This window comes from Microcaecilia unicolor, unplaced genomic scaffold (assembly GCF_901765095.1).
Source record: "Microcaecilia unicolor unplaced genomic scaffold, aMicUni1.1, whole genome shotgun sequence".
NCBI classification, from domain to species: domain Eukaryota; kingdom Metazoa; phylum Chordata; class Amphibia; order Gymnophiona; family Siphonopidae; genus Microcaecilia; species Microcaecilia unicolor.
In genome coordinates, this window is record NW_021963040.1 from 116229 (window position 1) to 142910 (window position 26682).

Genomic DNA, 26682 nt, shown 5'->3' on the forward strand with positions numbered 1-26682 from the left:
AAACGGAACCTGGGAATTGCTCATTGGGTAGCTTTGCCCAGCAGAGTTATTCATCTATAAATGCTTACAAGACTACACCTTCAAAAAGTTATAAACAGGATGGAGTCTGTTCAGAGGGTGGCTACTAAAATGATAAGTGGTCTTTGTCGTAAAGTGTATGGGGACAGGCTTAAAGATCTCAGTATGTGTACTTTGGAAGAAAGGTGGGAGAGGGGAGATATGATAGACGTTTAAATACCTATGTGGTGTAAATACACAGGAGGCAAGCCTCTCAATTGAAAGGAAGCTCTGGAACGAGGAGGTATAGGATAAAAGTGAAAGGGGATAGACTCAGACGTAACCTGAGGCAATACTACTTCATGGAAAGAGTGTTGAATTTGTGGAACAGTCTCACGGTGGAAGTGGTGGAGACAAAAGCAATATCTGAATTCAAGAGAGCTTGGGACAAGTACATAGGATCTCTAAGATAGTGAGTGATAAGGAGAATAGATGGCATGGATTGGGTAGACAGTACATTTTTCTAGGTTTCTACATCAAAGTTGGTTAGTGATCATAACAGCAAAAGGATTGACATATTGGTACAAATCAAAGGTCCATCAGGCCCACCATCCTGTTTCCAAGAGTGGCCAATCGAGGTCTCATATACCTGGCAAAATCCCAAAAGAGTAAAACAGATTTTTATGCTTTATATCCTAGTAATAAGCAATGGATTTTCCCAAGTCAATCTTAATAATGGCTTATGGACTTTTCTTTTAGGAAATTATCCAAACCTTGTTTAAACCCTGCTAAGCTAACTGCAGAAATATTTTCTCTGATTTATTTTAAATTTACTACTTAGTAGCTTCATTGCGTGCCCCCCCCTAGTCTGTTCTGTTCCACCCCACTCAATATTTTATAGACCTCTATCATATGTACCCTCAGCCTTCTCTTTTCCAAGTTGAAGAATCCTAGCCTCTTTAGTCTTTACTCATAGGGATGTCCTGTTGTGCTTCTTTTTCCCTTTTCTAATTCCATCAGGTAACTATGATTCAAATTATTCTTTCCTATGTGCATCACCTTGCGTTTGTCCACATTACATTTGATCTGCCATTTGGACGCCCAGCCTTCCAATTTCCTAAGGTCTTCCTGCAATATTTCACAGTCCGAATGTGTTTTTAAAACCTTGAATAGTTTTGTATCATCTGCAAATTTGATCACCTCACTCGTGGTTCCGATTTCCATATCATTTATAAATATGTTAAATAGTATCAGTCCCCGTGCAGATCCCTGCGGCACTCCACTGTTCACACTCCTCCAGAACCTTGCCTAATATTCCATGACTCTTTAATTTTCTCAGGAGTCTCTCATGAGGAACTTTATCAAAAGATTTCTGAAAATCTAGATACACTACATGAACCTGTCTCACCTTTATCCACATGTTTATTCATGCCTTCAAAAAAATGAAGGAAGTTGGTGAGGCAAGACTTCTCTTGGCTGAAGCCATTCTGACTCTGTCCCATTAAACCATGTTCGTCTACATGTTCTATAATTTTATTCTTTATAATAGTTTCCACTATTTTGCTCGGCACCGACATCAGGCTTACAGGCCCATAAGTTCCCGGATCACCCCTAGAACCCTTTTTAAAAAATCAGCGTCACATTGTCCACCCTCCAATCTTCAGGTACTACGGACGATTTTAACAACGGGTTTGATATTACTTACGTCAGATCAGCTATTTCATGCTTGAGTTCTTTGAGTACCCTTGGATGTATGCCGTCCGGTCCAGGTGATTTACTACTCTTTAAATTGTCAATTTGGCTCAGTACATCTTCCAGGTTTACCAATATTTCTTTCAATTCTTCCACATCATCACCCATGAAAACCATTTCTGGTACAGGCAGATCTCTTGAATCTTCTTCCGTAAAGACAGAAGCAAAGAATTCATTCAGTTTCTCTGCTATGGCCTTGTTCTCCCTGATCACCCCTTTTGCTCCTTCGTGATCTGACAGTCCAATGGATTCCCTCGCAGACTTTCTGCTTCTGATATACCTGAAAATGTTGTTACTGTGAGTTTTAGCCTCTGCGGCAAGTTTCTCTTCATATTCTCTTTTAGCCTTCTTTAAAGTGCTTATGTTGCTTCGTATCTTCTTTGTTTGGGTCCTTTTTCCATTCTTTGAAGGACAATCATCTTGCTTTGAGTTTCACTCTCACTTGTGCTGTATTTATGAAAATAAGCTCAGGTTTTTTAAATTATTGCCTTGAGATGTTTGGAATTGATAGTGCAGGTCATTCTAGAATAGGGCTTATCGACCCTGTCATGATGACCCCATAGTCAGTCAGATTTGTAGGAAATTTCCAGTGAATATGTTGCAGATAAACTTACATGCATTGGTAACCCTGTATATGCAGTTATGTCATATATATTTATTTTGGATCTCCTAAACGCTTGACTGGGAATGGGGTCACCAGGAAAGGTTTAGGAAGCTTTCCTCATCTGATGCTCTGAGTTTTCTTCACCTATGACTTTAGTTATGGGTTACCAATGGCTCTTGTATGATGTGCCGGTAATTCTTGCATGGGTTGATGTTGTGCTGCAGGCCTAGTGTGGATTTCCAGCTCTTTGTGGACTCTCTGGTGGAGAATGGCAAAGGACTGTCCAGACAGGACCTTCAGGCACAGACCCAGAGACTGCTGGAGCAGGTATGATGGGAACCATGCACATCCATGATTTGCACCGTTAGTCACAGATTATATTTCACTCTTAAAAAGCCTGTATTATATTCTCTGTTTTGTTTTGCAGCTAAAATGTGATGCGGTAGTAAATGAGATAAGCAGTGGACCTGGAACAATAAACTTCAAAATAAACAGAGAATTATTAGCAAAGGTAAGCCCGGTACTACCTAAGCAAAATGAAAGACAAAATAGTCTGCTAACGAGATAGACGGGGAAAGCCTCTGCTTGCCCTGGGATTGGTAACATGGAATGTTATTATTGTTTGGGTTTCTGCCAGGTACTTGTGACCTGGATTGGTCACTGTTGGAAGCAGGATACTGGACTGGATGGACCATTGGTCTGACCCAGTATGGCTGTTCTTATGTTCTTCCTACTCTCTGCCTGAACCTTGCCCTCCTGGCTAGACAAGATAACATACCTATTCTTGAAGCAGCCTGGTGAGGGAGTGCTCTTAAGGAGAACTAGGGTTTGCATAGGCGCTTCCTCACATGGACAGTTTAAAGAGTAGGGTTTATTTTGTTTTTTTTGTATTCGCTAGCTGCCTAGCAGTTGATGGGGTTTAGAATAATTTATCTTTGTTGAGTAGCTTAATGGTTAGAGCAGTGGGTCGAAAGAACTAGGGAAGCCAGGTTCAAATCCCACTGATGCTCCTTGTGATCTTGGGCAAATTACTTAATCCTCTATTGCCTTAAGAACAAATTTGTTAAACCTTCCAGGGACAGGAAAATATCTACTGTACCTGAGTACCACCTTCAGCTATTACTGAAAAAGCATGAGCTAAATCCAAAATCCCTCCCCTTCCATTTAAATGCACCTGGACTTTCAGCTTTTACTACAGCCTTGCTATTGGGATTGTTTAACTTCAGTGTTTTGCCATTATCTTTTGCAAACACTTTATTCGAATTCATGCATTTCTGAACAAATGTAAGCTTTCCCCTAATATCTAGTTAAAAAAGGAGCTAGAACAGCTGTTATACAATAGTGCTAACTTGTTTGTTTCTCCCTATTTGAGGTGGAGCCTGTGTTTTCCCCTTTCACAAAATGTTGCCTAATTGCTAACTAGTCTAAAGCTGTCTACAGATTGAGAGTCCAAAGTTATGCCTTCCTCTGCAGTCCTACACATGAAACGAAGAGCAGGGCAAAGTAAGAGTTGGTTTGTGCTGTACGGCCATCTCTACAACATCTAGCATGTGACTTTTGAATGTTAGATTTCAGCCTGTCATATAGCAGTAGAGCCTTCTCACAGATGGTCTTTGCTTATAGGGAGGAAACATTCCCACGTCACTCATAGCTGGTTCACTGCTGCTAAATATTTAACACCCAGGTGCCAAAGCAGAAAGCTGCTGCATGGTTACCACGGGATAGCAATGCAGAAGGGGTTTCAATCGGAGTGTTAACTCGCCAGGAAAGCCTTACCACACACTGCACTAATTCAGATGTGGTGTTTAGCTATTCCGTGGCATGCAAAAATTAAAGTTTTTTTGGTTGTGCAATTAACATGAGAAAAATGGATGCCTGGTCCAGGGCAGCATAGGAGGGTTGTTTTGAGAGTGTACTGGCACTCCTCCTTTCCCCAACTTCACTATCCTCCCTCTCCTCAAGACCCTTCACTGGCTCCCTATCCGTTTTCGCATCCTGTTCAAACTTCTTCTACTAACCTATAAATGTATTCACTCTGCTGCTCCCCAGTATCTCTCCACACTCGTCCTTCCCTACACCCCTTCCCGTGCACTCCGCTCCATGGATAAATCCTTCTTATCTGTTCCCTTCTCCACTACTGCCAACTCCAGACTTCGCGCCTTCTGTCTCGCTGCACCCTACGCCTGGAATAAACTTCCTGAGCCCCTACGAAATCTAGACTGAAAGCCCACCTCTTTAACATTGCTTTTGACTCGTAACCACTCGCCTCCACCTACCCTCCTCTCTTCCTTCCCGTTCACATTAATTGATTTGATTTGCTTACTTTATTTATTTTTTGTCTATTAGATTGTAAGCTCTTTGAGCAGGGACTGTCTTTCTTCTATGTTTGTGCAGCGCTGCGTACGCCTTGTAGCGCTATAGAAATGCTAAATAGTAGTAGTAGTACTATCCTGGTACCGTTCTGTATTGGCATCCATTTTTAAAAAAAATATATAATATCTGTAGTGTCTAGTGGCACCTACTACCTTATCTACCTTAAGAGGGCAGGAGCAATGCCTATTCGCTGCTTCCACTGCTGCTACCATTTTTCCCTTATATGGCAGACTGACCCCACCTGGTGCAACTGCAGGATGCCTCCATTTTTCAAGATGGCGACACTGGAGGCAGGAGCTAGTGGGCATCGCTCTTGCTTCTTAAGATATGATGGGGAATTCCTGAGTTGGGGGAGTGGAGGGGTTGAGTGGGAGCCACTAAACACAGGGATTTTTTTTTTTTGGAGTGAGGGAGGGAGGTTGTGGCTAAGCAGGGAGTGGGGGGGGGGTGCCATTGAGGATTGGGAGTATCAGTCAGTAGACGGCAGTGCCGCTAGACACTGGGGAGCAGGAGTATCTGTGGGAGGGGTTGTGAGGGGGAGTGTGCCACTCGATGGGTCGGGCAGTAATGGTGAGACAGGTTTGATGGCATAAAAGCAAGCCTGTCATGACATCTTTAGTGTGTATGTTGCTAATGCTTAAGTGGAGGCATGATATAGCAAGTCAGCTGTTCATAAACATCCTTTTTCTTTAGTTCAGAGGTGTCTCAGCAGCCAAGTTGTGTGCAAACATGGTAATGATTCATGTTTAATTAAAATGTAGGGCGCTTAAAAAGCTCTCATCTCCGGTGGAATGTTTTCTAGCCTGACCTCCTTATGGTGCTGCTAACAGCATTCCTAAAAAGAAACAGTCTGGTTTGTTCCAAAGGAGAATAAACAAGTGGTGCATTGCAGGGGTTCCTAGAATGTCTTTAATAATACTTTGGAGGTTATGATTTGTTGTGCTGAATCACCCAAAAGAATTTCTGCATGTTACTGTACGTGTGCTTTGAAGATGATCTATCAGGGCCATTGGTAGAGGTGGCAAGATGAGCTCAAGTTAATTATGTTGCTGTCACTATAACAGTAGAAGTTAGTTCCCATTTGGCTGCGTGGCATGACCGTAGTGTTGACAGGGCACTGTCCAAGATCTGTTTAGGCTAGTGGCAGTCTTGCTCTTAGGTCCGTGCTCCAGGTATGTGGGCAGCAGTTAGAACAGAGTTTCCCAAATTGTGGGTCGGGACATCCAAATGGGATTACAAAACCCACATTTAGGTTCATGACCTGGGTAGGCTCTTCGTAGGTACACCATTTTTCTCCGAGGACAAGCAGGCCGCTTGTTCTCACATGTGGGTCGACGTCCGCATTGGCCCAAGCAAAAAAATAAAATTGCCAGAACACGCGAGCATCGCGCATGCGCGGGCGACTTCCCACCCGTTGCGCGAGCGTGCCTCTTTAGTTTTTTCTTGTCCGCGGTGAAGAGACAGCGTTTTCAAATCTTCTCATCGTGTGGCCTAGGAAAGAGTCTTTACGACCAACCATTTATTTTCTTTTCATAATTAAAAAATAAAAATAAAAAATAAATATATATATATATACCTTCCCGTATTTTTTTTTCTTAGTTGAGCCCCTTTTTATAAGTTTTCTTTCTTTTTCGACGTGGCCGGGTTCTTCCCTCTTTCTTTGTGCCCTTTTTTTCTTTTCAAAGGCACAATCGTGTCTTTTGATTTCGGCAAAGCCGTTTTTCCTTCCATGTCATCGAAGACACCCAGCGGTTTCAAGCATTGTACGCGGTGCAACCGGACTATCTCAGGTACTGATACCCACGCCTGGTGTAGCCAGTGCCTTGGGCCCAACCATAGCCCAGCCACTTGTAGTCTGTGTCTTCGTATGAAGAAACGGACTCAAAGCGTCTCGAGAAGCCCAACAAGAAAAACCTTTTGGGACTCAGTCCGGTCCTTTGACATTGGTACCGAGGTCGGTGGCGTCGTCAACATAGACAGGTGCATTGACGTCGGGACGAAGGGTAATGGCTACTGAGAGACCAACTCCCGCTGGGAGCAGTGAGGCGTCGAGTGGGTCTCCACCTGCCTCAAGGCCTCCTGTTATGCAGGCCTCCCGGGACAGGCCTTTGTCGGACCCGGCCTGGAGGAGACGTGAGAATTCCATATCTTCCTTGTCGGTACCAAGGAGTCTCGATGACTGGCGTTGAGCGAAGGCGAAGAAGTACTGTCATCATTCTCCTTTGACACAAGGTACTGGGAGCTCCGGGGCGCCGAGAGAATTGGCACCTGAAAAGCGGCGGCGCCGAGAGGATTGCTCCCCCTCAATACAGGAGGTGCCGATGCCTTGGCCGCCCGGTACCTGCTCCCGAGCCTCCATGGATTCTGACACTGCCTGTCCCATCGACCCCGCAGCCTTCTCTGATGGTGGCTCTCGACAAGCGAATCCGGGCCTTGTTTCCAGAACTTCTGGAGGGACTGCTACGACAGTCAGCTTCGGTGTCAGGGGTGCTTGCGCCTTCTGTACCTGCTGCTACAGCTCTCTGGCCTTTCGCCTGTGGTGAGGTCCCCGACCGCGATGCCGCTTGCGGCATCCACATCAGCTGCCACCCAAGTCAACTCCCCTTCAACATCGGTGGAGGGAGCTTCGCCACAGTCGGACCGGGCATTGGCCTCTCGACATCGCCATAGAGGACATCGCTCCTCGGCGTCGAGGCAGGTTTAGTGTTGAAGCACCTTAACTCAGGTTCTGTCCAATACTGAGCAGGAGCGTTCGTGGAAGTCAGAAGAGGATCCCAGGTACTTCTCTTCTGATGAGTCCTTTGGGATTCCCTCAGTCTCGTTTCTGGCGGAGGGGAAGAATCAATCTCCACCGGAGAGTCTGTCCTTTTCCTCTTTTGTCTGGGAAATGGCTACGGCTATTCACTTCCCTGTGGAAGTTGAGGATGAGCCCAGGACTGAGATGCTTGAGGTCCTGGATTATTCTTCTCCACCTAAAGAGGCTGTGACAGTTCCTCTGCATAAGGTACTGAAGGAAGCCCCCGGTCAAACCTCCACCAGTGTCATGGGATCTCAATGTCATTCTCACCCAGCTGATGAAAGCTCCTTTTGAGCCACTGAATTCCTGCCATCTGAAGTACTTGACCTGGAAGGTCGTTTTCTTGGTGGCTGTTACTTCAGCTCGTAGAGTCTGAGTTTCAGGCCTTAGTAGTGCGTGCACCTTATATCAAGTTCCATCACAACAGAGTAGTCCTCCGCATGCACCCTAAGTTCTTTCCGAAGGTGGTGTCTGAGTTCCATCTGAAACAGTCTATTGTCTTGCCAACATTTTTTCCCCATCCTCATACCTGCCCTGGTGAAAGCAGTTTGCATACCGTGGACTGCAAGAGAGCATTGGCCTTTTAGATGGAGCGGACAAAGCCCTTCGGACAGTCCACCCAGTTGTTTGTTTGTTTCTTTCAATCCCAACAGGAGGGTAGTCGCCATTGGAAAATGCACAATCTCTAATTGGCTAGCAGATTGCATTTCCTTCACTTATGCCCAAGCTGGGCTGTCTTTAGAGGGCCATGTCACAGCTCATAATGTTAGAGCCACGGCTGCGTCAGTGGCTCGCTTAGCCTCCATTGAGGAGATTTGCAAGGCTGCAACGTGGTCATCAGTCCATACATTCACATCTCACTACTGCCTTCAGCAGGATACCTGACGCGAAAGTCGGTTTGGGCAGTCGGTGCTGCAGAATCTGTTTGGGGTATAGGATCCAACTCCACCCCCCTAGACCCATTTTTGTTCTGTTCCAGGCTGCACTCTCAGTTGTTTATGGTTTCAGGTCAATCTATGTTACGTCCTCGCCGAGGCCCAATTGACCAATGTTCATTGTTTTGAGTGAGCCTGGTTGCTAGGGATATCCCACATGTGAGAACAAGCAGCCTGCTTGTCCTCGGAGAAAGCGAAGATACTTACCTGTAGCAGGTATTCTCCGAGGACAGCTGCCTGATTGTTCTCACAAACCTGCCCCGCCCCCCTTTGGAGTTGTTATTTGTAGGCTTTTTGATTTAACTAAAGAGGCACGCTCGCGCGATGGGCGGGAAGTTGTCCGCTCATAAGTACATAAGTACATAAGTAATGCCATACTGGGAAAAGACCAAGGGTCCATCGAGCCCAGCATCCTGTCCACGACAGCGGCCAATCCAGGCCAAGGGCACCTGGCAAGCTTCCCAAACGTACAAACATTCTATACATGTTATTCCTGGAATTTGGGATTTTTCCAAGTCCGTTTAGTAGCGGTTTATGGACTTGTCTTTAGGAAACCGTCCAACCCCTTTTTAAACTCTGCTAAGCTAACCGCCTTCACCACTTTCTCCGGCAACGAATTCCAGAGTTTAATTACGTGTTGGGTGAAGAAACATTTTCTCTGATTTGTTTTAAATTTACTACACCGTAGTTTCATCGCATGCCCCCTAGTCCTAGTATTTTTGGAAAGCGTGAACAGACGTTTCACATCCACCTGTTCCACTCCACTCATTATTTTATATACCTCTATCACGTCTCCCCTCAGCCGTCTCTTCTCCAAGCTGTATAGCCCTAGCCTCCTTAGTCTTTCTTCGTCTTTCTTCGTCTGCTCGCGCGCCAGAAGACTCTGGCAAAACTTTTATTTTTTTTTGCTTGAAAGAATTTGCCGTTTCCTGGGCCAATGCGGACGTCGACCCACATGTGAGAACAATCAGCCTGTTGTCCTCGGAGAATACCTGCTACATGTAAGTATCCTCCGCTCTCTGTGCCTCCGGGTGGTCCCACAATTTTATTTGGCTGCGATCGTAGCGTCACAGCAACAAAAAGACTGATAATCATTGAGTTAGATGAAGCCATTTTGATACACAATGAATCATGATTTTCATATAATTCTGCTTTAATATACCTGAGGCATTTTCACTTGCATTCTCAGACTATCGTGCAGCAAGTATCCAAAGATGGCTCTCAGTATGGATTTAAAAGTGAACTCCTTTCTGTTTTTCCAAGAGAAAAGGTGGTGGTTGATTTTAGGTAAGTGTACACAACACAGCTTTATTATCCTCTTAACCTGCTTCTCTAGATATGCATATTAGAGCTTTAAAACTTACCTTGTGCCTCTGCTTTTGTCTGTGATTCTGAAGATGTGGCCTCCAGAACTGAGCACAGAACTTCAGGTGAGGTCTCAAATATTTCATTATATTTTTCGAGTGAAATAAGATACTCGCCAATGAGTGAGGTCAGAAAACAAGTTTAAAAAAAGAAGAGCTTTCCAAGCTGATCAAGTTTTCTAGCAAATGTATGCACTGAAAAAAAAATCTGAATTATGCAAAACTATGCTAAAGTGAATGCTTCTTTTTTTTTTTTTCTCACTCAAATCAAACAATGGTATAGGAGTTGTTTACAAATAGGTACAAATACTTTTGCAACATTTGAGTATGTTTATTTCTGGCAGTGGTGTAGCCACGGGGAGGGGGGTCTCCCCCTCTGTTTTGGAATCAGACCCCCTTCAAACTTGCAGCACCAGATTTTTGGCTGGCCCTCCCAGGGGATGCTCAATCCTTACCAGCTGTAGAGATTCGCTGCTGGAGTCCCCCCGCTCATGCTGCCTGATCTGTAGGAAGTTGGCAGATTGCTCAAGCCCACCAATGCCGGCACTTCATGGATACGCTGTTCATACTTTAAACTGAGCATGCACGAAAGTGTCGGTTTTGGAGACTAGAACCCCCACCGGCTTCCTTGCTGCTCAGACAGCACGTGTGGGGGCTCCAGCAATGGATCTGTTTAGCTTGCGGGGTCTGAACATCTCCGACAGCAGAGGTATGATGCAGTGGTGGCTAAAGAGGTGGTGGGGGGGGTGGGGTGAGGAAGTGTTTGCCCCTGCCCCTGGGCCTCCTCCAAAATTAAATTCTGGCTACATTCATGATTTCTGAAACCAGATGCTTCAGGCATTGGATAGAGCAGTTGATGCTGACTTCCCCCGACTTACTGGTATACAAGGGAGTGGGGTAAATAATAGTATCCTTAGCGTCCCTCCGGACCGGCCCAGGATTGGACTGATGGTTGTGCACGCCTACCAGCAGGTGGAGACTGAGAAAAAAAACTCTGACTCTAGAGAGCCAATGAGAGCCCTGGTCCTGTGACCCTAGCCTCAGTATTTTCTCAGTCTCCCAGCAGGTAGGACGTGAGCTTATTAGTCTCTCTTTTTGGTATTTGTAGATATTTTCTTTATTGGTTCTTCTGTGCCCAGGAATTTTATTGAGGTCATTCCTGATACTAAGTGCCTTAGTGTTCAGCCTCTGGGGTGTTAAACTCGGGTGCCCCGAGTCCCTCCCCCCTATTGCCTCCCCATCTCCCTTCTGATGTATCCTCAAACAGCATTATTAAGAATTAAGGGAAGGGCTACCCTTTCATTGTAAAGGAGTATTGCCTTTGGGAGAGGCAGCCAGTGCTTTAAAAAAAAAAAAAAAAAAAAGAACTGAACAGCTGAGTTATCTGTTCCCCGCTGACTTAACGAGCAGGCAGCTCTGTCAGGCAGCTCTGTTTTCAACTCTGTGTGGGGTTTTCAGCACCTGTTTAAAAAAAAAAAAAAAAAGAGATACGAGATAGGGGAAGCGAACGAAGGCAAGCCAGTACCCTTTTATTGCTCCTGTCAGCCTTCGGGGTTTTTTTAGCTGCTAAATAGGCTGTTTAAAAAGGCGCGAACCGCGTTGCCGCTTTCTCGCGAGTGCTCGCTTGTTTCCGCGATGGCGGAAAAGTTGAAAAGATGTGCAGTCTGTCAGCGTCGGGGGGTTAATGCCTCCGGCTCCTGTAAATTTTGTACAGCGCTTGACATGCCCGCCGTTTCTCTTCCTCCGCCGACTTTGTCTTCGGTTCCGTCGGGGGTTCCGATTTTGCCGTCGCGCTCCCTCGTTCCTAGTTTGGAGGCCTCTGGCTTAGTTCTTGAAGCGCCCGCGGCGAAAGTGGCGCGAACGGCGGCCATTTTGTCTCCTGCTCCTTCAACGTCGGGTGCCGCGTCTGGCCCTTTAAACTCCGCGATTTTGGGAGATTTCAATACGGAGGTCCTGGTACATTCGACAGCCACTCAGGGAGGAGGTTTTCCCCCTGAGTTTGTTATTCAGATGTACCAGGCCTTCCTGATGCAGCGAGAGGGTTCAGCAGCGGGGCTGGCAGGGGCTACAGCGGGGCTGTCAGGGGCTATGGGCAGTTCGGTTCCTACTGCAGCTAAGCCTAGGACATGTGAGTTTCCTTCAGATCTGGTACCAGAGCATAGTTCAGACATGCCTTTTTTGGAGGAAGTGGAAGACTTAGGACCGGCACTTAATGAGCTGGCTTGGGAGGATCCTTCCTCTTTAGATCCTGACACTGTTCCTTTGGGCCAGCGGGAAGATCCCTCGGTGGCTAGAGTGTTTCATAAGGAAGATTTACAGGATCTTATTGCTATGGTGGCTACTACTTTAAATTTTGATGATCAGCCTCCAGCTTCACAAGTCCGAAAGGTTGATTTGTTCGTTAAGGGCTCTAGGGCTTCCAGCAAGACCTTTCCTATGCATGAGGACATTTGGGATGTCATTAAAGCGCAGTGGGAGGTCCCGGATGCTGCTTTTCGGCCTACTAGGTCTATGTCTCGTCTATACCCGGTGCCCGAAGCTGATAAAGCACTTCTTAAGCTCCCAGTGGTTGATGCTGTGGTCTCTGCGGTTACTAAACGCAACACAGTCCCAGTAGATGGAGGAACGGCGCTTAAAGATACGCAAGACAGGCGTTTGGACACTCTTTTGAAGCATAATTTTGAGGTTTCCTCTTTGGCAGTGCAGGCGGCCATTTGCGGATCTTTAGTGGCCAGGGCCTGTTTTCGTTGGGCCGAGAGAGTCCTGGATAGATCTTCGGATGATCTCGCAGCTATAGATGTCGAGGTGGCAAAGATTGAAACGGGCTCTGCTTTTCTAGCCGATGCTCTGTATGACCTGTTGAGGGCATCTTCTAAATCTTTGGCCCTGGGAGTTGCAGCTCGCCGCTCTCTTTGGTTGAAAGGTTGGTCGGCAGATGCGGCCTCCAAGTCTAAGTTAAGTAAATTTCCCTTTAGGGGTTCATTTTTGTTTGGAGAGGATTTGGACAAATTGGTTCACTCCCTAGGAGACTCTAAGGTACCTCGTCTCCCTGAAGATCGGCCTCGCCTGTCCAGTCGGGGTGCCTTGTTGGGACGTGGTAGGCTAAGGTCTTTCCGTAGATTTCAGCCTGATAAAGCTTCTCAGCCTCAGAGATCGCGTTTCTTTACCAGGAACCAGTTCTTTCGAGGTTACCGCAGAGGAGGCAGATTCTCAAGCGGCAATTTTCGCTCCCCTGCGCGTACTTCCCAATGAAGGTGCGAGGGCCCCTTCTCTGGTACCTGTCGGAGTTCGGCTTTCTCAGTTTTATCAGAGGTGGGCCCACATTACATCAGATCAGTGGGTCTTGGAGGTGGATCGAGACGGATATGCCTTAGAATTTGCAAGGCCTATTTCAGACGCCTTTCTGGAGTCTCCCTGTCGCTCTCCCCTCAAAGTGCGTGCGGTTCGGGAGACTCTACAGAGGCTCTTAGATCTTCAGGCGATTTATCCAGTTCCTCCTGCCGAGTACAAGCGAGGTCGGTATTCCATTTACTTTGTGGTGCCCAAAAAGGAGGACTCCCATCGTCCTATTCTCGACCTCAAAGCTGTCAATCGCGCTCTCAAGGTCACCAGTTTCCGTATGGAGACCCTTCGGTCAGTCATAGTAGCAGTGCGCAAGGGAGAGTATTTAACAGCCTTGGACCTGATGGAGGCCTATTTGCATATTCCCATTCGTCCTGCTCACCACAAGTTTTTGCGTTTTGCAATTCTAGGCCGGCATTATCAGTTTCGCGCTCTGCCTTTCGGCCTGGCGACGGCGCCGCGCACATTTACCAAAGTGATGGTCGTGGTTGCAGCGGCTCTCAGGAAGGAAGGGATTTTGGTTCATCCCTACCTGGACGACTGGTTGATAAGGGCAAAGTCTTATCAAGAAAGTTGTCAGGTCACGGAGCGAGTAGTAACGTTCCTGCAGTCCCTAGGTTGGGTGGTGAACATAGCCAAGAGCCGTTTGGTTCCCTCTCAGTCTCTAGAGTATTTGGGGGTCACCTTCGATACTGCGAGGGGTCGAGTTTTTCTTCCGCAGGGCAGAATCCTAAAGCTCCGGTCTCAAATTCTGAATTTGATGCATCTGAAAGTACCTTGTGCTCGAGACTATCTTCAGGTTCTCGGTTCCATGGCTGCCTCGATAGAAGTAGTTCCCTGGGCCAGAGCTCACATGAGATCTCTTCAGTGGTCTCTCCTGGCCCGGTGGTCTGCTCAAACAGATTCCCTTCTGATGAGACTGCTTTTGTGGCTCTGGGAGCGAATCTCTCTGTTTTGGTGGCTATGGATGCAGAATCTCACTGTGGGGATGCCGTTGGAGCCTCCGCGGTGGATACCTCTAACAACAGATGCCAGTCTCCGGGGCTGGGGGGCTCATTGCCTGGACAAGTGGGCCCAGGGCCTCTGGTCGCCGCTGGAAGCAGTTCAATCCATCAACTTTCTGGAGACCAGGGCGATTCGGTTAGCTCTGCTGCACTTCGGTTCTCTTCTGGAGGGCACAGCTGTGCGAGTTCTCTCGGACAACGCCTCGGCAGTAGCCTACATCAACCGCCAGGGAGGTACGAGGTGCCGTCTCCTGTGTCGGGAAGCGGAGAGTCTCCTGGCGTGGGCGGAGATTCACCTCACGGCCATCTCAGCCTCGCATGTGGCAGGAGTGGACAACGTGCAAGCAGACTTCCTCAGTCGTCACACTCTCGATCCCGGGGAATGGGCTCTGAGCGATTGGGCGTTTCAGTTGATAGTACAGCGCTGGGGTCTTCCAGTACTAGATCTCTTCGCCTCCAGGCTCAACTCCAAAGTCCCTCGCTTCTTCAGTCACCGAAAAGATGTAAGGGCGGCAGGGGTAGACGCCCTCTTGCAGCAATGGCCCTCCGGCCTTCTTTACGCGTTTCCTCCATGGCCACTAATAGGTCGACTCCTACAGAAGATCGAAGACCACGGGGGGCCGATCATTTTGGTGGCTCCGGACTGGCCTCGGCGTCCCTGGTACGCGGATCTCCAGCGTCTGTCCGTGGCGTCTCCTCTTCGTCTTCCGGCACACAAGACTTTGCTGGTTCAAGGACCAGTTCCGCATCCAGATCCAGCTCGATTTTGTCTTACGGCTTGGCTCTTGAACGAGCTCGTTTAACTAAGCGAGGATTTTCAACGCCAGTGATTTCTACCATGCTGCAGTCTCGTCGCCGTTCCACCTCTCTAAACTATATTCGCACGTGGAGAATTTTTGAGGATTGGTGTGCAGAAGCTGACATTGTTCCTTTTCGAGCGTCAGTACCTCAGATGTTAGACTTTTTACAGCGAGGTTTTGATAAGGGGCTCTCTCTTTCATCGCTGAAGGTGCAGGCGGCAGCTCTGTCCTGTTTCAGAGGTAGAATAAGGGGTAAGTCTTTGGCTAGTCTTCCCGAGGTGGCTCGTTTTTTTGAAGGGGGTCAGCCTTCTTCGTCCTCCGGTCAGATCGGTTTTTCCATCTTGGGACCTTAATCTGGTGCTTTCGTCACTGACAAAGCCTCCTTTTGAGCCTTTACAAACATGTTCTCTGAAGGATTTAACGCTTAAGACGGTGTTTTTGGTGGCTATTGCATCAGCTAGAAGAGTCTCAGAGTTGCAAGCTTTTTCCTGTAGATCTCCATTTCTGGAATTTTCTAAAGAGCGAGTGGTCCTTCGGCCGGTTCCTTCCTTTTTGCCCAAGGTACTATCTCGGTTTCATATGTCCCAGTCGGTTTTTCTTCCTATTCTGGGATCCTCATCCGGAACGCAGGAGCAGCGAAAGTTGCATACTCTGGATGATAGGAGAGTACTTAAACGGTATCTTGTGGTTACGGAGGACTTCCGTCGCTCGGACCACCTCTTTCTGCTGTTTGCTGGTCACCGCAAGGGCCTGGCAGCTTCTAAGCCTACTTTGTCTCGGTGGATCAAAGAAATGATAGCGTCTGCTTATCTCTTGGCAGACAGACCAGTTCCGGCAGCGCTTAAAGCTCATTCTACCCGGGGGCAGGCAGCCTCGTGGGCGGAGTGTTCCTTGGTGCCTCCAGCGGAGATCTGTAAGGCGGCGACTTGGTCGTCACTTCATTCTTTCTCTAAGCATTACAGGCTAGATGTGCAGTGTCGTCAGGAGACCGTCTTTGCATCTCGCGTACTCACAGCGGGTTTGCTGGGGTCCCTCCCTTAGGACTACTGCCTTGTTACGTCCCATCAGTCCAATCCTGGGCCGGTCCGGAGGGACGCTAAGGAAGGAGAAATTAGACCTTACCTGCTAATTTGCTTTCCTTTAGTCCCTCTGGACCGGCCCAGGTCCCTCCCGTGTTCTATGGTTCTCAACTTTACTGTGTACAGAGATGCAACTGTCGTCTACAGAGCTGTTCTGCTAGTTAGACAGTTAAAGGAGATACATTATGGTCTATAAGAAATACATTATGTTCTACAAGTTAAATGTTTTGCAAGTTCTCTGGTTATTCAGTTCATAATATTATACAACTTGCACAGTTTATGGGATACACATTTCTGTACATAATTGGCCATGCCACGGCTCTGAACCGAGTTGTTGGTGCGCCCAGTGTCACGGCGAAGCCGTAGTTTAAGCACGTTGGTTTCTCTTGTGCTTCCTGGCTGCTTAAATTCCTCAGGGCACAGAATATAGGTCCTTCTTTTCCTTTCTGCTTGGTTATTCAAATACTGAGGCTAGGGTCACAGGACCAGGGCTCTCATTGGCTCTCTAGAGTCAGAGTTTTTTTTCTCAGTCTCCACCTGCTGGTAGGCGTGCACAACCATCAGTCCAATCCTGGGCCGGTCCGGAGGGACTAAAGGAAAGCAAATTAGCAGGTAAGGTCTAATTTCTCCATCATCTTGCTCCAGTGTGAAAATTCCTCCAGTTTTGTACATTATGTGCTACCCTAGGATTGCCAGGATAGTTTCCACTGCTACAGTTAATGTGATTTTTGCAATGGAGTCATTGGCGTAGTCAGCACTGAATTTTTGGAGTGGCACAAAAATGGGGGAGGGGCGGGCAACAAGGTATATACAGATCCGAGTCATAATACTTAAATTCTTGTTGATAAAAAAATGGGTTTTCTAAGTAAGCAGTCTTCAGCAGTCGTCATGGATAATGTGTGACACTTCATGTATTTTGAAACCCAATTTTTTATTTCACGATTTTACCAATTTTTACACCATATACACACTTATGAAAACAATTCCGTGATGTAACACAAAACTCTGCAAAAAGGCACTCGGTGAGTCTTACAGTACCATAAACAGCATGAATTCCCAGCCCTCATCTGCTTTATTCTCTCTCTTGTTCCTTTGCCATCCACATTTCTTTTCCTATTGGTCGTCCCCTTCAATCACTTTATCTTCTGTCTATACTTGCCCAGTCTCCATATACCCCCTTTACCGCGTTCTCTTTCATCCTCCTTTTCAAATCTGTCCCACCATGGTCTCTCCCTTTTCTATTCCCCTTTTCTTCCTTCCTTTATGGTCTTTCCATTTTCTATTCCCCTTTTCTTCCTTCCTTTCCTAGTTCAGCATCTCTCCCCCTCCAGCCTTGTAGACTGTCTCCTCTGCCTTCCCCTTTATCACATGTATGGTGTTCCCTCTCTTCTCCTTTTCCTACTACTACCATTACTACTAATCATTTCTATAGCGCTACTAGATATACGCAGTGCTGTACACATTATATGCAGGTACTTTCTGTCCCTACAGGGCTCACAATCTTTTTTTTTTTTTTTTTTTTTTACCCTGGAGCAATGGAGGGTTAAGTGACTTGCCCAAGGTCTCAAGGAGCTGCAGTGGGAATTGAACCCAGGTTGCCAGGATCAAAGCCCACTGCACTAACCATTAGGCCATTCCTCTTCCCACTCTTTACCCTCCCCATTACCAGCATCTCCCCTCTTTTTCTCTCTTCCTCTCCCACAGTCCATAATCTTTTGTCCATCCTCCCCATGGTCTAGCATCTTTTCTCTTCTGCCTCCCCAGTCCCTTTTTTCCACCATAAGTCTAGTGTTTCTGCCTCTACTTTGGCAGTCTAGCATCTCGCACTCCATTTTCCTTCTCCATGGTCCAATGTTTTTTTTCCCCCTCCATTGCAGTGATAAGGATCAAGCTGGGAAAAGAAGAAACAGTTCAGCAGGAAGAGGCCTCATCACCTGTGTGTACTGAATGCCTGCCATGTTTCTGCCCACCCTGATGTAGACTTCCAGTTTACGGAGTTGGTAGGGACACAGCAGGCCTTCAGTATTCGCAGGCCCTGTGTTCTTTTTGCTTTATTTGTTGGCCTTCCTTCTGAGCTTCACCACTTGCTGGTTGCCACAACTGCGTTGTGTCTCTAACTGGGGTGGGTATGAGGCAATTAGAGATATGAGTATACATGTATTGGAAAATGGGAGTGTAAAGTTAAAATGCTGAGAGAAAGCATGTGACCCACCCCCCCACCCGAAGAATAAAATTTTGAGTACACCTGCCTCAGGATCCATAGAGAGAGGGATTTGGGGAAAGTAACTACTAGGTGAATGGTGGAGTTTTTCTGTTGGCTTTTAATTTAAATGTTTAACACTAATTTAAGTGAGCAGAATTTTTACATCACAACAGCAGTAAATAAAATGCTGTAAAGCTTGTTCTAACAAATTATATCTGTAACTTTCAGCTCTCCAAATGTTGCCAAAAGGTTTCACGTAGGCCACCTGCGTTCCACGATTATTGGTAAGAATGATGTAGCAGAAGAATAAATTATGAATTGCTGCTATTACTTCTGATTTGGAAAAGTAGGTTTACAAATTTACAGATAACAGTTTTGAGAGGTAAATTTGGGCAATTTTCATTTTTTAAAGTTTTGTATACGATAATCTCAGTATATTACAGAGATTTAGATATTTTAAGTTTGCTATTTATCAAATGCGTTTTTCTGAAATCATACTTTTTTTTTCTTTAATTGATAAACATTTCTCATATTTTAAAGATGTAATTAGTCCATACCTGAGGCTGAAATTTTGCAGGATTATTCAGTTGAGATCTCTCTATCTTGCTGTATAAACATACCCCACTTTTGGTACCTTTTCGTTCAGTGGGGCCTATATTGTTACTATAGCAGCCAAAGAGTTGAACTAATCTGTTTAGTTATTTGTGAAGCCCACCTTCTAAAAGGCGAATAACCAGGGCTTTTTTTGTGCCAGTATGGCATACCGGCACCTTTTTTCCTCCCAGCAAGTCCTGCATCCTTCCTCTCGCTCCTCTACTTACTGTTTTTCTAGGACTCGGCAGCGCGAACGGTGCAGGCAGCGATTGAGAAAGGCTGGCAGCGTCGGAGCTTCCCTCTGCGAGTCCCGCCTACGTTGTTTCAACTTCCTGTTTCCGCATAGGCAAGACTCGCAGAGGGAAGCTCCGATGCTGCCAGCCTCTCTCAATTGCTGCACCGTTCGCACTGCTGTGTCCGACGCTGGCAGTCTTTCTATTGGCAGGCAGTGGAGAACGAGGATGGGCTGGGGGAAGAAGAATCGCTGGACATGGGAGAGGGGAGGGCAGGAGAGAGAGGAGAATTGCTGGACATCGATGGGAGGGGAGGGAATGTTAGAATTGCTGGACATCGATGGGAGGGGAGGGCAGGGAAGAGAGAATTGCTGGACATCGATGGAAGGGAAGAGAGACTTGCTGGACATCGATGGGGGATGAGAGAATTGCTGGACATGGAGGGGAGAGAGGAGAATTGCGGGACATGGCTGGGAGTGGAGGGCAGGGAAGAGAGAATTTCTGGACATTGATGGCAGGGCATGGAAGAGAGGAGAATTGATGGAGGGGAGGGCAGGGAAGAGAGAATTGCTGGACATGGATAGGAGGGGAGGGCAGGGATGAGAGAATTGCTGGACATGGATGGGAGGGGAGGGGAGGACAGGGATGAGAGAATTGCTGGACATGGATGGGAGGAGAGGGCAGGAGAGAGAGGAGAATCGCTGGACATGGATGGCAGGGGAGGACGGGGCAGAGAAGAATCATTGGACATGGATGGGAGTGAAGGTCAGGGAAGAGAGATTCACTGGACATGGAGGGAAGGGGAGAGAGGAGAATCGCTAGACATGGATGGCAGGGGAGGACGGGACAGAGGAGAATTGCTGGAAATGGGAGGGGAGGGCAAGGGAGAGGGGAGACATGCTGGACAAGGATGGAGGGGAGGGAAGAGAGGAAGGAGATGCAAATGGATGGGAGGGCAGGGAACAGAGGAGAAATGCTAGAAATGTATGGAGAGGAGAGCAGGAGATAGAGGAGAATTGCTGGACATGGATGGATGGAGGGGTTGGCGAGGAGAGAGGAGAAATGCTGGACTTGGATGGAGGAGAGGGGAGAGAGAATTATTGCTTTATATGGATACAGGGGAGGGAAGAGAGGAGAAATGCTGGACATGGATGAAAAAAATAGGCAAAAGCTGGATTCATGTTATACCTCCTCCAGTCAATTCCATGGAGGAGGACCCAGCTTTTACTTATGGATGTATGGCAAGAAATGAAGAAGGAGGAAATTAAAGAAATAAATGGAAAGGAAGCCCTGGAAACGGAGTTAAGGGAACAGATAGAGAGCAGCAGAATCAGAGACTGGGACTGGGAAAAACAAAGTCCCAGAAAATAGCAAGGCAAACGATCTGCGAAATCCAACGTGGAAAATGAGCAAGCAGATCAGTATATTATCCAAACTATTTTATTGAAGATACCGTATTTAAGACAGTTGCCCAACACAGGCCGTGTTTCGCCCACAAAAGGGCTGCATCAGGGGCTAGTCTGTATCTGTACGAATAAGACACAAAAGGGCTACAAATTTGATCTCACTCTTCATTCCGATTTCCATATCATTTATATATGTTGAATAGTATCAATCCCAGTACCGATTCCTGCGTCACTCCACTGTTCACTCTCCTCCACTGAGAGAAATGACCATTTAACCCTACCTTCTGTTTTATGTCCAATAACCAATTCCTAATCAACACCAGAACCTTGCCTCCTACCCCATGACTCTTCAATTTTCTCAGGAGCTGATTCCATGCTGTAGGTGCAACCCTAGAAAAGGCACTAGCTCTTGTTGATGTCCAGTGTGCTTCAGAAAGCCATGGAATGACCAATCTACATTGATCTTAAAGTCCTAACAGGTGTATATGGAATAATTAGGGTGTATAAATATGAAGTAATATTGTCATAAGTATGTGTCCAACACTAACAATTTAAATAAAGCTCAAATCTTTAAAGGAAGTCAATGAATCTTCAAATATAGAAGGGTAACTTGGTCATGTTTGCCAATATTATCCAGAAGTCTTATAGCCGTGCCTTGAAATGTTTGTAGACGCTTGATGACTAAGGGGTCCTTTTACTAAGCAGCGGCAAAAAGTGGCCTGTGGTAGTGTGGGCACATGTTTTGGATGCATGCTGGGCCATTTTAATTTAAGGTGGCTGGGAAAAAGGGCTTTTTTTAATTGGGCCAGGAAATGGGCATGCGCTGAAATTAAAACTAGCAGACGCCTATTTACGGCCTGAGCCCTTACCGCCATCCGTTGACTTAGCGGTAAGGCTCACATGCTACCCGCCGTAACTGTGCAGCACGCCAACTGCTGATTACCGCCTTCTAGCCACAGACCACAGCTTCCTTCAAACTTGGCACTTGAGTATCGTCATCTTGGCCATTAGATGTCATTGTTGTTTGGTGGTACTGGGGTGCCTTGTCTGCTGAACAGTTTGGGGCTGTTTAAGTTTTGTAGTTGAAACTGCTACTACCCTTCTCACAATATGTCAATTGTCTTTCTCAAACTGTCTCCTGGGTATGTGGCTGCAGAGTTTAGCAAAAAGAGAACGTTTTGAAGAATTTCAGGATTGAAATTTCTGAAGATTATTTTTATTATTAACATTTGTATATCGCTACCAGACGCACGCAGCGCTGAACACCTGACTTGGAGGCATATTTTCAAAGCACTTTGGGAGGCTAAGTTCCATATGTTTCTATGGAACTTTGGGAGGCTAAGTGCTTTGAAAATAAGCCTCACAGAGAGACAGTCCCTGCTTGATAGAGCTTACAGTCTAAAAATACAGACAGACAAGACAATTAAGGGTGAGGAAAGTACTGGGTGAGAAGGAACAAGGATAGGGGAATTGATTAGTGGCTAGGAGCCAAAATCAGTGGTGAAAAGGTGGGTTTTCAGCATAGATTTGAAAACAAGTAGAGATGGAGCTAGGCGTACAGGCTCAGGAAGTCCATTCCAGGCATAAGGTGCCGCGAGGGAAAAGGAACGAAGCCTGGAATTAGCAGTGGAGGAGAAGGGGGACGTCAAGAGAGATTTGTCCAGCGAGCGGAGTTTACGGGGAGGAATGTAGGGAGAGAGGAGAGGTAATGGGGACTTCATGTGAGACTTCAAGGAGTGAAAAGTGTTCTTTTTTAGTTTTAACCTGTTTTTTTTGTGTGTGTGTCTTTTTATACAGGTAATTTTATAGCTAACTTGATGGAAGCACTTGGACATGAAGTTACAAGATTAAACTATCTCGGGGACTGGGGTATGCAGTTTGGTACGTTGCATTGCAAGCCCTAGTTTGGGTGTCTTTCCTTTTTCCTCTGGGCCTGCTCACTTCTGTGAGGGAAGCTGGTGAAGCACATGCTAGAGAATGAGTCCCAGTGATCCAGCTGTAAAGATTTGGGTTTGTGTATGAAACAAAAGAAATTGTATAAAGGGTAACAAATTTTGTGAAAGGGATTGGGTGGTATCACAAAGATATGACAGATACAGTGCTTCGGATTCAGCTCGTTAATGTGTGGACTTTTCTACCCCATTACTAACATCTTTACATTGGCTACCAGTCAGAGCTCGTATTGCGTTCAAACCCTTATACTTTGTACACAAAATTATAAATGGAACGAGTCCTGTCTAAGCTGCTTAGTTTTCATTCTTAAAATAGACCAGGTAGACCGTGACACTCTTTATAAATTAGAAGTGTCATCACTTTCCTGAATTCGACTGTCCTCATAAGAAATTATTCGTAGTCATAGCCCCACAATTATGAAATTCACTTCCAGTAGAACTGAAGTCAGAACATAATTATATGTTTCCGGAGATGCGAAGGCAGTAGAACGAGAGGACATGAAATGAGATTGAAGGGGGGCAGACTCCAAGAAAAATGTCAGGAAGTATTTTTTCACGGAGAGAGAGTAGTGGATGCTTGGAATGCCTCCCGCGGGAGGTGGTGGAACGAAAAACGGTAACGGAATTCAAACACGCGTGGGATAAACATAAAGGAATCCTGTTCAGAAGGAATGGATCCTAAGGAGCTTAGCCGAGATTGGGTGCAGAGCCGGTGGCGGGAGGCGGGGATAGTGCTGGGCAGACTTATATGGTCTGTGCCAGAGCCGGTGGTGGGAGGCGGGGCTGGTGGTTGGGAGGCGGGGATAGTGCTGGGCAGACTTATACGGTCTGTGCCAGAGCCGGTGGGTGGGAGGCGGGGCTGGTGGTTGGGAGGCGGGGATAGTGCTAGGCAGACTTATACGGTCTGTGCCCTGAAAAGGACAGGTACAAATCAAGGTAAGGTATACACAAAAAGTAGCACATTTGAGTTTATCTTGTTGGGCAGACTGGATGGACCGTGCAGGTCTTTTTCTGCCGTCATCTCCTATGTTACTATAATTATATGTGTTTTTGAAAATTGCTTAAATCTTGGCTTTTTAGAAAGTTAGTTATGATTTTAACCTTATCAATTGTCTATTGTTTATATACTTTAGGCTTAATGCCTTGTTTTGTTAACTGTCTAGTGCTCTTGGTACCAGACAGTACATAAAAATGATGTATTACTATTACTACTTTCAAAATATGAGACGTTTCTGAGATGCTCTTGTGTTTATTTTATTTTTATTTTTTATTTTTGTTACATTTGTACCCCACGCTTTCCCACTCATGGCAGGCTCAATGCGGCAGGCGATGGAGGGTTAAGTGACTTGCCCAGAGTCACAAGGAGCTGCCTGTGCCAGGAATCGAACTCAGTTCCCCAGGACCAAAGTCCACCACTCTAACCACTAGGCCACTCCTCCAGCGTTTTCACCTGACTAAAGTTGTTTTCATGTACTTTAGTCTTTTGGCATTTTTTTCTGTAGGTACATAGTAAGTGATGGCAGATAAAGACCTAAATGGTCCATCCAGTCTGCCCACCAGTTACATTCAAGATTTAAATCAACAATGAATGTGATATTATATACTTGATGATCATAGGTTTTTTTTTGTGTGTGTTTCTGGGACATAAACCGTAGAAGTTCGCCTGGCTCTGTCCTTATATTCCAACTATTGGAGTTGCCATCAAAGCCCACTTCAGTCTATCCGAATCAATCTTGTCATTTGTGGGACACAGACAGACCAGAAAAGTCTGCCCGGCACTGTCCTCATGTTCCAAATTACTGGAATTCCTGTCGAAGCCCTCTCTAGCCCATCCTAAACTGGATTGCCATATACGGGACCCAGATCGCACCAGCCTTGGTTGCATATGTATTTGCGTGTCGGGTGGTGCTTAGATGGCTATGAAGAACTATTTTTTTTCTTTTTTATACCCATTTATTTTCTAATTAGAGATCCTTAGTATTCATCCCACACCTTTTTGAATTTCGTCACCATTTTGTTTTCTCCACCACTTCCCTCAGGAGGGCATTCCAGGCATCAACTACTCCAATTTCCTGACATTACTTTTAAGTCTACCACCTTGCAACCACAGTTCATGGTTCTGGGAGCCTGTTTTATAATGGCACATAGACACCAATTTTTGTCTCTGTAAAATAGATGCGTTGTCGGACTTCTCACGTAGGCATCAAGCTCTTAAGGCTAGATTCAGTAAATGGCACTAAAACATTGGCGATCAACACTATTCTACCAGGGGCGTATCTGTAATGGGGCCAGGGCCCCCATAGATTTGGCCCTGGACCCCCCCTACCGACGGCCCTCGCAACCCCCCTCCCGCCGCCATCCTGCCGTCGCCTACCTTTGCTGGCGGGGGAACCCAACCCCCGCCAGCCTTCGTTATTTGATTCTTTTTCTGAGTCTGACTCTGAGGACGTCAGAGTCAGACTCAGAAAGAAGAAACAATGAAGGAAGACGGCTTCGGCTGGTGGGGGTTGGGGTTGGGGTCCCCCGCCAACAAAGGTAGGCGACAGTGGGCGGAGGGTTGGTGGCGGTCGAGACAGTCATTGGGCGGGCCACGGAGGTGGTTCTGGCGGCGGGGGGGGGGGGGGGCTAAAATGTGCCCCCTCACCTCGGCTCTGGACCCCCCTACCGGCGAAGTCCAGATATGCCCCTGTATTCTACAATGGGTACATCAAAGAGGAGTGCTCATTATAGAACAGCATTGAGTGCCGCCAAATTTGGGTGCCAGGACTTATGCCTGCTGAAACCAGGTGTAATTTCTGACGCCCAATTTGGGCTTGCTTCCCTGGTAGTGTATAACAGTGTTACCCAAATCTGGTCCTGGAGTACCCCTTGCCAGTCAGGTTTTCAAGATACCCACAATGAGTATGCATGAACTTAATTTGCATACACAGCCTCCATTATATGCAAATCTTTCCTGCATATTCGTTATGGATATCCAGAAAACCTGACTAGCAAGGGGTACTCCAGGACTGGACTTGGGAAACAGCACTCTATAACACTGCATGCAAATTGTAGGAATGCCCCTGACCCGCCTTCTTTTGGGTTGCCCGCTATGGGATTTGGGCGCCCGTGTACGTGCAAATCCAGATTGGTGCCAGTTAGCACCCAATTATTGGCAGTAATGGGCTCGTTAGCCAATCTTATTGGACACACATCTTGGATCAGTGCCATATATAGAATCCAAAAGGCTGCATGAATGTTAGCACTATCCCTTGTGGGCCGCAAAAGGAAAATGAACAAATGCGCCATATAATTCACTGCCAACAAAAAACGGCTTATTCTTTAAAGAAATTTGACAATATTTCTTTTCATTATATTTGAAACAGGACTAATTAGCAAGTAAATCAGGAGGCAGAGATGCTGACTTCCAAAGCAAGGCAACTTTTATTAGCTAGCTGTCACAGTACTAAGTTCAGACTCAGGATACTGCGGCTCGAGCGTCACCTGACACTCGTTCTTATACAGATTAGTGGTCATGCGCATAAAACACACCATACATCACACATACACATGCGCAGTACATGCACATGCGCAATACATTAGTGGTTCTGTAGTTCTCACAGAGAAAAGATACGTCAGTTTCATTGCTTTCATAGAAATTGTTACTTTGCAAGAAATGTAACTTATTGCAGTGTTTCAGCACATTCACATAATACAGCCTCTATGCATGGATCACGAGACTGCACTGGCAGAGCCAACTGCCTTCCTTACAAACCTAAATTGCTGACTACTACAACTTGTTATCTAGCTGCTGGTTAACCAATAGATATTACTAGTAAAGGTCCAAACTATACAGTTTTAGGTTTTAGTCTAGGCTCATTATAGAAAAGCTGAGGTTTTGGTACAAAGCAAAGGTGCAAGTGTGAATGCAAAGTCCAGATAGAAAATCCTGCTAGTGCAAAAGTCCACAAAAGTCCAAAATAGAGTAAACAGTGCAAATCAAGTTTTGCAAGTTCAGTGGCAGTGCAAGTTTTGCCCCCTTCATATTCAGCTCCATTGGCTACCAGTAGAGGGCTGAATCATTTTTAAATTGTGGTGTTTTGTTTATAAAATAGTTCAGGGATGTGCTCAGCTTATATGGTCCCTCTGATCAAAGTTTTGAGCTCAGGAATTAATACTCATAATACTTTAAGGTTGCTATTTCCAACATTTAAGAGCTTGTGGTCGAAGCAAATTTTCTCTAGTCTGTTTTCCTATCGCGCATCTAA

General features: G+C 46.3%; 1 protein-coding gene across 1 annotated transcript in view; it reads left to right on the forward strand.

The window, feature by feature from the left end:
- The window catches only part of RARS2 (arginyl-tRNA synthetase 2, mitochondrial), a 127492-nt gene that overhangs the window by 14487 nt on the left and 86323 nt on the right, over window positions 1–26682 (forward strand). Inside the window, exons 3-7 of the mRNA XM_030188632.1 lie at window positions 2578–2680; window positions 2781–2864; window positions 9648–9745; window positions 18479–18534; window positions 22281–22364. Coding sequence (XP_030044492.1) covers window positions 2578–2680; window positions 2781–2864; window positions 9648–9745; window positions 18479–18534; window positions 22281–22364 — 425 coding nt within the window. The remainder of the gene's footprint in view (window positions 1–2577; window positions 2681–2780; window positions 2865–9647; window positions 9746–18478; window positions 18535–22280; window positions 22365–26682) is intronic.